Raw genomic sequence first — 11,780 nt, 5'->3', positions numbered from 1 at the left:
ACTTCTTGTGCACCCCCAGCCTCCTCACTGGTGGGGTGGGGTGAGAGGCAGAAAAGGCCTTGACTCTTGTGTAAGCACTGCTCAGCAGTAACAAAAACATCCCTGTGTTATCAACACTGTTTCCAGCACAAATCCAAAACATAGCCTCATACTAGCTACTATGAAGGAAATTAGCTCTAGCCCAGCCAAAACCAGCACATAGTCCTTACAATACTTGCTTAGAATCCTCTAATTAAAAAAAGATCTGGTAAATACTAGATGCATAAGTTTACATATTATGTTCTCTTTGAAGGAGGGACTGTGCTTTCCTGTCTGCAAAATAAAATTCATGCTTGTAGTGTTGGTAATTCATTAGTTATACTACAGGAATACCTCTGTAACAGCACTCTGAAAGCACAACCAAATTACTGAGGCTGTTAAACAGAGGGGGAAAACAAACAAACAAACAAACCCCAACCACAAAACACTCAGAAGCTAGGGGAAAAAATACAAAGTTAAAGTTGCTTGTATGACCTTAATTCATCTCCTTTCTATCCTCAACAGAAAATGGTAGGAACCTTATCTGTAGCCTCCACTACTAGTATCATAGCGATAGCTGTTTGCAGTGTCAGCATTACAAACAAAGATACCATGCTTTGAAGAGAATACGGGAAACGGAGTATCAAGATCATAAATTGCTAATGAAATACAAAAAGTTATTTTTTAAAAAATTAAAACTATTTGAATGATTTGTAGTCGCCTCCTTGGCCATAACTATCTGTAGGCACAGTTGTGAAGGTGCCAAAAAGTTACTTAATTGAAAATCTGGCATGTGTTCCTTACTGCCCTATTTGTTTCTTAAAATGTGAACTTAATTGCCAAAAATGAGAGGGGGAACATTACTTGCATTGGAGTTTGGAGAAAAAGAGAATTATTTTTTATCCATCATATATATGAAGAAAAAGTGCCCTAACACTAATATATTGATATTTGGAACTAAACACTAAAAGGCCAGGTCTTGAATAACATAATTTGCTACCGATTTGTCTTGATTCTTAAGATCATTTTGCTATTTATGCCACCGAGCATTTTAGTTCTACAGAGCTGAGCTACAGTCCACAAAAGATATTAAATTAAATCCAAGGGAAAGAAATGCAGATGATCAGATAAAAGCAGTAAGTAGAAGGTTCATACTGTGCCCATTTCTCCTTTAGGTCTGTGGCAGATTTCCCTTGCACTGGACCCGGGCCCAGAATCAGGAGACAGAGAAGCTTCTTCCCTTTTGTGTCTCAGCAAAAGGATTCAAAGTTTTCCACCTTGAAACTCACATTACTGTGGGCTTTTCAAAACTGAAACTCTTTTACTATGGTAACAGGACTCAGTAGGTGCTCTTCATTAGCCTGATTAAGTCAGTCAAAATCTGTGGAGAGATTTTAAATAAATTCACTGGGCTTTGGGTCAGCAAAATGTAAATTAAGTAAAGATGCAGCTCATAGTAAGTAATCCTGCAAAGAGTGGCTCTTCCTTTACTCTTGCTGAGTTCATAGAGAGTTGAGGACATCAGGTCCTCAATCTCTGACTGAGGTCTAAGATCTTTTAAAAGAATATCAGGTATGCTTGAAAGCTTCAGTGGGCTTAGTAGAGGCTGGACTGAAATCTTTTCCACATGCCATACAAAAACAATTTGACCTCCTATGTGCTGGGACTTGTTTCTGAAGTATCTAGCAGCCCTATTCAGGATCTTCAGAACAGAGTTATGTTTTTAAATACCATTCTTTCTGATGGGCAAATTGAAATTTCCTAGTCTGAATTTAAAACCATCGTTCTCATGAATATAAAAATAAGATAAAAGGGAGGTAAAAACAGAAACACCTGTGGATATTTGAGTTATTTAGTAATCCAGTATTAAGATTTCACTTTCTTACCTTTCCCTTCTCCAAAAACCACTTCCATCACCCAGACTAGGAACAATACCAACAAAATCATCATGAGCACTCTGATGGAAAGGTATGAATGAGTGCAGCAGAACCAAGCATTGTTCTAAGGCAGGGCCTCCATGGTTGATTGCCGTAGATTTGAGCTCACTCTAACCAATGCAAGCTGCCCTGCTGCAAGCCACTTATAATCTACAAGTAGGGTTTATTAGCTTGGGTTTAGCCTGGCAGTAATGCAATTACAGGGGGCAGAATGACTGCCTGCAGTCTACTGGGAAGACATATGCTAAATATCCTAAGTTTCAGGAAATATTCTAGATCTTAATAGCTCTGCAGTTAGTGTGGTTGAGGAAATGGGTTCTTAACTCGTCCGGCTCCAGCAGAATTGTTTTTCAGGTTAACTGAGTAGGCGAAGGTGTTTTTACAGGAAACATTCCCTCCTTCAGAATTGGATTTAAAATGATCCTGAAACAGTTAAACAAGGCAGCCACAAACAAAGCAGGTCCAACATTTAAGATCATGATGTTATGACTCTTCCTCACTTTTGCCTGTAGCCAATGAGCCAGGAAAACAGGACCTTCCTTCAGACCACTAGACCTGGGCTGGTTTGATATAGCAAAAGTGGAGTCAGCTTTAGTTTGTGGACAAACAGGTGATGCTAGGATAGCCAGACAGTGGACCACCCAGATAACAGACCAGTTCTGGTTCAGCCCTCCTTGGGGCCACAGTGCAATCTCTGCAGAGTCCTTAGGCTCGGAGGGCTGGGCAGTGCCAGCGCAACACAGTACAAATGCGTGGAGCCTGCTCATGTCCACTCTGTTTGTTTGCATCCCCTTCCTGCAACACAGAACATGGGAAAAAACAAGCACAAAGACAACACTGGTCTATCCAGGCTCATTATTTACCCCTCATGGGCCTCCCTAGGCTATGCAGTCCAAGCTCCAATCTAAGGTGCCTGTCTGCATTCACACCTGGACAGCAAGCACTGAGCATGGTAGTGGAGTGAGGAGGTAATAGTTTCCCCTGGCTCTAGCTTGGCGGCACAGACAGAACTACGAAGCCTGGATAGACCTGAGCTGGCTCCTCACAGAAACCCCACAAATAGGTCTGTCTTGCGTTCCTCCTTCTCAGGAGGAACGTGACGGGTAGTCTGCCGAGTCTCAGAATGACCAGCATAAGTCTGTCAAGATTAATCATCACAGCTCTGTACCTCAGCATGAAATCCTGCTGCCCCTGCCAGCACAGATCTGCAACCCAGACAACCCACCGCATGTAACTGCTGGCTGAACACCAGAGACCCGTGAGTCAGGACAACAGCATTTGATATGATACTCCACTTTAGACTTCATCTAAAGCTCTCTATACCTTATTTCATAACTGTGAAATGGCAACACCACTTCCTTTTTCCCCAGCCATTTTCTAACTTAGCTACTCACAAGCAGTTGAGAGCAGGAATGAACCCCCGCTGTGTTGCACCTATGGCATCTGGTGCAGCGTGCACAGCTTTGTGTGAGCCAGCGGTGTTACTCCTCCTGCTCCTGCGTAACTGGCTGTAAGGAGCTGGGCTTATCCCCAGGCACCTCAGCTGAACAGTGCTGCCACAGATGTTACTTTCATGCAACAGGATGGGGTCTGAACATTCACTGAGACCTCTGGGATTATCTCTAGGTATTTGGAGATGTGCTTTTAAGTATTATACTCTCAAGTGTCTCACATGGCAGGGTAAGCAAGGATGTGGGCTGAGGAACAAAACACCAGACGATCCTTTTCTTCTCACTTTACCTGCCCCTGTTATGCTGAAAATAATGTACTGTGGCATTTTTCACAGGAATCTAATGAAAAAGTCTTTTTTTTCTTTCAGCTACGATGAATGTGTGGGGCCAGGAGCAACTCAAATATATATTCCCACAGATGATCCCCCCCCATATTCTTTTACGGACCCTTGTCAAAGAAATGAAATATCTATAAACATTAGCCTGGAAGAGGAAGCAGCACCTGGGACTACAGGACAGGCTGCAAATTATGCAGTCAGGCTGCAGGACTTGCAGCAGCCCATTTCATCCATCTCTTTGTCGTCTCTCACTCTGGAGGCTGCTCCCCTGTACGAGACGGTGGTATGTGAACAGAATATGCCCATCCCACTTGTTCCAGTGGAAGTACTGAAAAATTCTTCCACTATCAGACCCTTCTGAACCAAATCATGTAAATAAAAGTGGCTCTTTCCTTCAATTCTTCTGAAGAACTCAGACTGACAAAAACATTTAAATGGAAGAATAAAACCTCTGAAAGTTTTACCTATTTTATATCTTTAAACAGGGATGCAACGGGATTTTATTTTTTACAGTGAATTTTGAAAATTTACCTAAACTTCTCTCTATGCTTCAAAGTGTTCCATGATATCACACAGCATAAAAGAGCAGCAGTGACAAGCAATGCATCTGACCTTTTTGAAGCATTTCAAAACACGTTGAAATCAGCCACTCTTAATGTAGATACATGTTATCCAGTCAAGCCTACTTGTTGATTTTATTGTACTTTGCATGTTTCAGAGCAGAAGGAAAGAGAAGAGCATTTTGTTGTCTTTGTAGGTGTCACTAGTACATTTCATTCAGTGTCTTGGCAAAAAAGCATTTTTAAGTAATTCTTTGTCTAAATATGTATTTCAGTAGACAGAGACAGAACACTGCCTGCAAAACATGACTATCAGTACCATATAGGAGCAAAAGAAAAAGGAGAATAATATTTTGATAGTCACATTTTTTCCTTTGGAAAGCCTGGGCAGTACCAGACTTTCCGGACCATTGCAAAGTCTGCTGCAAATCTTCCTCAAAAGAAATCAGCGGCAAGTGACGGAGAGGTGGCAGTGGATCCCCAAACACCAATTGGCTTTACCTACGGAAGCTGTACTACAGCTGTGTGCAGGCCTGGGAGCTGCATTGCCCTTCACAGGGACTTGATACAGCCAAGGGAAGGGCAGTGTCTGGAATCCCAGAAGATGCTTCATGCCGATTCCCATGCATGACTGCATTTTCAGGCACTAACTGGTCACTTTCTTCAGTAAGGAACCTGTAGTGTTACAAAGGACCTTGACCTCTAGTAATTGCATTAGTGTGATGTAAATAATAGATGCTGGACTTGGTATGCACAGTAACAGAGAACCTCACTTTGTGCAGAAACCTCTTTTATTAGGCATGATCCTTTTCACTGAAATTTTGCTACCCACAAATCTAGCCTTTGTTCATAGACCTGAACTTCTCACACACTCATATGATAAATGCATACAAGTTGGAGATGCACACTAGCAGCAACAGCAGAGGTAAACTGCAGATGTGAGAGTTTAATCTTGCATGGTACGCAAGCACCCTATCTCCACATAAGGACTAAACTACATCTTCAACCAGTATTAGTTAGCAGAGTTATCAGAGGCTCATCTCCACTAAATCTCTTAGAGGTATTTTCACTGAAAAAAAAATTGTTTTTACACTGATAAAATGGACTTAAGTTTACCACCCCCACTGAAGGGTATGTAAAAATGAGTATAGTAAATATATAATTGTGTTTAAAAGGAAGCATCATCCAAATTATTAAAATTGCACTTAGATTTTCTGTAAATACTAAGTAATTTTCAACTGTAATCATCATTCAACACTCCAAAGATTGACACAATTATAATTAATACTTTGATGGGAAGTAATTATATGGTTCTTACTGCTGTATAAATTATACCATTACTGAGTCATATGCACATGATGAGATAAGGTAAGTATGCATTTTTTGCTAAGTAGATGATAGTAAGTATGTATTTTGCTAAAATAACAGAATTCTTTTGCAGTTCAGCAAAATTTTCAATATTCTAAGTATACTATACCCAAAACAACAAAAATTCACAATTTTGCATTGCAAAACTGCTGGCAGGCACTGCCAGAATGTAGGCTATATTTCACATTTTTAACAGACAGAACTATTCCTCTGTATAAAGTACTAGTGTAAACAGTTTTGTGGTATGCAAAGTATCCTGCAATAAGAGAAGCAAAACTCCACACGATCTATTAGGGGCCAGAAATGAAAACCAACATAGAAATGTACCAGTCAGTTTTATTGGCAGGAAAATAAAAAGTGAAAAAAAGCACAGAGGTTTGTTTATACAGAACAGGACATGCTTTCATGCCTGTGTCTTCCTGCAGCTCTTGGAGACCTGCCTGGAGCAGGGTAAGGCACTGGGACCAGACCTGCATACTTCAGGCTGCTATTGAGGAGGTGGAGGGGGGAATCTAATAAACGAATATTAGAAGGCAAATGTGATTCCCCCCCACCCCCAAAAGCGAGTCTCTCTTTTACCTGTAACATGGCAAACCTGAAGGTTCTTCTGACGACAAGCACAGAGGGCTTTTCACATCTGGCAGGCAAGCCTCTACTCTGTTACAGATGCTTACAGTTTCTGTGCATTTTGGGAAATCCTTTCAACCTGCTTGGCTTTCAACCTGACAGGGACTTCATGACCTTCCACTAACTTTCTATCCGTGGTTTACAAAATAATCTAATTTTAAGTAGGCCTCTGATGAAAATGGGAGATTTGTATTTTACCTCAGGATAGAAATGCATTACTAAGATTATAGAAAACTAATCAAAGTCTTTTCTTCATTTGATAGTAGTTATGCATCCTTAGCATTGCTATTTGGATTGTATGTAGCAGCATTACTTACAAATAGTTGTCTACTCCCTCTTGTGGTATACCGCTTTATAAAGTCAAGTCATCTAGTTATCACACTACAGAGTTCACAATGAGGGACTTGTCCATCAAAATAATCCCAGCTTCTTTGTCACACAGATATGGAAACCAACCAAAACATACACTTGCATACTGTAGCATTTTTCTAAGTTACCACGAAATAGGTTGTGGCATTCATTATAAACAAATATCTTTAAAAAACAAACTGTGAATTAAAAGTAGAGTATGCTACCTTCAGTGATACCTTACCACAATCGCTTGCAAGAGTGGCTTAGGATTTTCTACTCTTGTTAATCTTTTTAACTAGGTGATATCCAACAAAGTTGGGGGAAAAAAGCTTATAAACCCAATCCATATACCTCTGCAAACAGATAATACTAGAAAGAGAAGTTTATAGCTCTAAAGCTGTAACAGCTTCCGCTGCTACTACTGGAACAGTGTTGAGATTCTTGTAATGATGCAATAAGAACATGTTTTCATTTCTTGGAGAATATTTAAGATCCCGCATAAATCTCAGCAAAGTTGACAGAGTATCTCCTGATGGTCCCCTTAAGAAATTCATATCCTCCTATCAGATTTTATCCTAAACTTTCACATAATTTTAATGTCAGTGCCAAAACAGTCTTAACACAGGCCTTTTGTTTATTACACGATTAATATCAGAAAGAAACTGTTTGGACATGCTGTTTCTTGCTATGTGATAACAATACTGTATTTCTGTAGTCATCTCTTTTGCTTCGATTTTTAGTATACTGATCTTTACACAAAACTTTTAGTAAAGAACATACATGTATTTGATATAGCTTCTGTGCTTTTTATTGCGTCTGTATCACTTTGGTACTACCCACAGCCTTTAGCCTCCTGTTAATCAGGCAACTAAGCAACTGTTGACTAAGCAACATCATGCTTCAGCCACTTACATTTGGATTGTACATTTGTCAGAGATCACAAGAATAAGCAGCCATCGGAGTAGTCAGGTCTCTCCTGCTATGGGGGACGAGTCACTGTGTGCCCAGCCAGGATCAGCCCAGCTCAGCAAGAACAGGAAGGGAAGAGTCTGCAGTACTGCTGCAGTGAAAGTTATTACCCTTGAAATACTCTCAGGCATTTCAAGAAGCATCAGAAACCCTCACAAACACATTCATAGGTACCTCTGAAAATTAATAAAGTCAGGAGACAGGAAAATGGCAACATACCGCCAAGGAAAAAGACGAAAAGGGCAACATACCGCCAAGGAAAAAGAGGAAAAGCCAGGAAATAACAGGCCAATCTTCCCAGAAATATTCAAACAGATCATTTTTTAGCACAGCAAAATGAGTAACTGTATTTCCTGAATGGAAACCACATGAAACTGATCTTACTGGTCATGGTACAGTCTGACAAATCATTCCCCTCCTTAAACTAGATAAATACTCTCTATGTAAGATTATAACCACAGACTTCTGTAAATTAAAATAATAATCATCATACAAGAGAGTATTTATCAATTGCTCTGTGTTAAGTTTGAAAGGGTGCGTCAGGTGGCATCACCTATGTCCTAATGAATATACTGAGTGTTGCTGGATTTCAGAGCTTTGAGAGAGAGAATGGGCCTATTAAAATCAGCAAATTACATTAAACTAGGAGAGGCAGGAGTATGTAGGAGAGCAGGACTGGAATTTGAAGCGACAGAGAAACAGCATGGAAAGAACAAGATGCAATTCAGTGAACACAAATACAATTCCTGCACTTGAGAATTGTAGGCTCAAATTCATAAATGCATGACACAAGAGTGACCTGTTAGACTGCCGGAGAATGTCTGAGAATTAAACTGAGACAAATATGGGCTAACTATGAGCCAATAATGTCATACTACTAGGAAAAAAGAAGAAAAACCAACAACAGCAGCCTGGGAATATAAACAGCGCTATTATTCTTAAAACATTCAAAATAGCTCTCCACTCGCTACTGCTCTGTTAGGAAACGGAGTCCAGGCTGAGGCTCTACAAATCAAGGAGGCTGACAAACCTGATTGCCTAGAGAAGAGGAACAAGAAAGTTAGAAGGCCTGGTTATTATTTTTCTTGCGTTTGTATGACAGAGAATAGAAGCTGTTCTCCATTGCCATATAGAAATGAGATAGCAGAATTGAGGGGAAATGGAGAATTAGTATTTTATAAATTGTAGAGAAAGAAAGATTCCATATGTTATCAGGAATGGAATGGCCAAGTTTCAGTCCTCTCCTTCTAATGGAGTTTTCCATGTCCTTTCTTTATCACTGTCTGACAGTGTCTGACGCTGGTTCACGGCCTGGGAATTGGCAGTTATACTTTTGTCACTTAATATTAGCAGCTTTCCAAACCCTAGATGCTCTGCCAATACCCTCTGGAAAAAGAGGATTCTCGTAGCCCAGACCACATTAGTGACGCTGAGAACTACATGATTTCTAACACCATACTGTTGCCACAGCAAAAAGCTATCGGTGAAAATACTCATCACCACAATTATATCCAAGCACCTCCAGCTCTAACTCCACTGAAGTGATGTGCTACATGTGAAGTGGAAATTGTAGATAGATCAGAAACTAAATCCATGTTTTCTGAATCCCCGACAGCATCACATGCATTAAAACTTACTCTCACAGCTAGCAAAGTTCATATTCATTTCCCTTGTCCTCAGCTCACAGTAATGTATGCTTGAACACTGGCTACTGAACTCATAAGCGTACAGTAAATTCACAGCTCGGATTTCAGACAGATCCATATGCATATATATTCTCACTTCCATTAAAGCAAGAAAAAGTAACAAGCAAAATAGCTTCCATGCCCAGCAGAGGCACAAACAAAGTTAAAGCTTTAAGGAACCTGTAAGTATCCATGGTGGTCCATTCATGTTTTGGGTCCAATGCCTTGATTCTCTTTATTTGTTCTCCTGCATCTCCTATCAATATTGTTTCAATAACCCTCCTCTGCCTAAATCAGCCCAACTACAATGAAAAAAAGAGTCAGGTATATAGCCTGATGCAGTTCACCGGGTATTGGCATTGTGTCTTTTGAACTCCAGGGAAATAGCAACAGCTTGCATGCACAGCTGGAAGTGGCCATTCCTTTCTACTGAATTCCTCTTCTCTCCTAGGACTAATGACCAGGCTTTTGCCTTGCTGTAGTCTTTAAAAAAAAAAAATATTTTTGATAGATTCTGTCTTCTGTCACACTCCAAATGGACCTAATACATTCACAATGGAGAGACTTTTTTTTTTTAATTTAAATTCAAATGACAATGAAGCAGTTAAAGAACCCTGAAAAAATTAAGATTTTTTTGTCACAGCTTTGCTCTTAGCAGGATTTTGTGTTTCTGCAAGAGATTGAAATCAGTAATAAACAAAATTAACACACCTAGAAAAGAGCAAAACTTCTTTGCAAAACATTTCAAAATCTCATTGGAGAAGGAGGAGCAAGATGAGAAACCTCATAGCTCAGGGAACTGCAACTGGACTTTCAGGCACCTGGGTCATGGGCAAGTACTCTGCCCTGTTGGCAGTGATGGGATTGGTACCACACACGCACACCCCCAGAGAAGTGATTAAGCTTCTCTTTTAGAGAACAGGCTTTTAAGGTATTAGGACCTTCAAAACACAGAACATAAACCCCCATCCTTGGAGGCTGTACTAGGAAACTAATTCAGAGAATAAGAACACAGTGATAGCTGGAAAGATGAAACAACTCGGTATTTACTATATTATGCAAATATGCTTTACTGAAAAGTGAAACACTCAAAAGAACCAGCAACAAAGCAAGATTCCTTGTATCATTCTACTAAAGCGCACCAGGCTTTAACAAAATGCAGCTATTCTATATGTCAACAAGAACTGCAAAGGTTAAGAATCCAATCCCCCCTCCCCCCCCCCATGGGAACAGGTGTGCAGAAACATGAAATCCAACCCTCTCGTTTGGGTCAATAAAGTTTTGCATATGGCAAGAAGAGAGCTGAGCCGCCTGCAGGCACCCTACTAAGACTACAGCCAAGCTTGTCTGTGTATGCATGCACATATGGTAGGGGAGGAAACTCAGACATTGCAGCAGATGGCCAGATGGCCTCATTTTAACATGTGGTGGTAGTATGGGGATTTGTCCCCCCTTCCCTCTTGGCTAGATCAGCAATTTTTATACAGCAATTATCCGTACACAAATTCTACAAAACTATTTCCTAATAACATTTCACTTGGAACGACAATCAAAAGCATATGTTTTTGCAAAGCCCTCTTACCTGGAAAGTTAGAGAGAAAACCAGTTTGTTTGCAACATCACACAGACACTTTCCACAAGAAAGAAATATGACTGTGGCCAAGTAAGCCTGAGATTTCCCTTAATCAGGAGAAGCCATACATTCCCAGTGGTTAAAGGTGAGACAGATACTAATTTTAAAATCTATCATATAATGAAGACAATCTATAATAAGATGAGCCATTAAAAAAACCATCAAGTCAAATTCACACTTGCATCAAGTCAAGTCAGTGGAGACACCGCTGAAGACACCAGCCCGGCTGATCTACAACAAAAAATAAGGTCATGGGAGGCCAATGCCAGCACTAATTTGTGAAATCACACAGGCAACACAACATTGTAGCGGCCATAGAAAGTGACTCTAAAATTCAGATTCCAAAAATCAAGATTAACAAAATCATCTGGATCAAAGTCACGTTTGTTTTCCAGCTGATGGACCTGACCTCCATTTCAAACCCATCCTAGGATGCTTTTCAGCCACCACAGCAGAAGACACAAGCCTCTTCCAGCTGATCGTTACCCAAACCTAGTCCAGGAATTCAGAGGCAACATACAATAAAAAGAATAACAAAACAGGCACAAGGAACGCACTGTGCTACAGATGGTCTCGTTTCACAGCACAATTACCATTAGGGCAGCTTTCACCCTCACACCAGCCCTTGAGCACGGGGCCTCGCCCACAGCAGACACCTCCCTCCGGGGGATCGTGGCCGGCCGGGAGAGCAGACGGGGCCACGGCGGAGGAAAGAGGCAGGACAGGGCTCGAGGAGGTCGGTAACACAGCGCTGCCGGAGCCGCGGAGCGGGAAACGAGGTATCTTACCTCAGCGCGGTGGTGGCAGCGACGGCGCAGCCGCCCTCACGCGACACCTCCTCCC

General features: G+C 40.9%; 2 protein-coding genes across 2 annotated transcripts in view; both read left to right on the top strand.

The window, feature by feature from the left end:
* The window catches only part of LOC103901893, an 84,884-nt gene extending 80,051 nt beyond the window's left edge, over window positions 1-4,833 (top strand). Inside the window, 2 exon segments of the mRNA XM_009282856.2 lie at window positions 3,775-4,082; window positions 4,085-4,833. Of these exon segments, the coding sequence (XP_009281131.2) occupies window positions 3,775-4,082; window positions 4,085-4,119 (343 nt within the window). The 3' untranslated portion in view covers window positions 4,120-4,833.
* Window positions 4,834-11,504: 6,671 nt separating this feature from the next.
* LOC103901915 overlaps window positions 11,505-11,780 on the top strand; it is a 4,709-nt gene continuing 4,433 nt past the window's right edge. The window contains exon 1 of the mRNA XM_009282877.2: window positions 11,505-11,673. Within this exon, the coding sequence (XP_009281152.1) occupies window positions 11,505-11,673 (169 nt within the window). The remainder of the gene's footprint in view (window positions 11,674-11,780) is intronic.

Source organism: Aptenodytes forsteri, unplaced genomic scaffold, assembly GCF_000699145.1.
Source record: "Aptenodytes forsteri isolate BGI_AS27 unplaced genomic scaffold, ASM69914v1 Scaffold70, whole genome shotgun sequence".
Taxonomy (NCBI): Eukaryota; Metazoa; Chordata; class Aves; order Sphenisciformes; family Spheniscidae; genus Aptenodytes; species Aptenodytes forsteri.
This window is presented reverse-complemented; position numbering and strand designations above follow the sequence as displayed.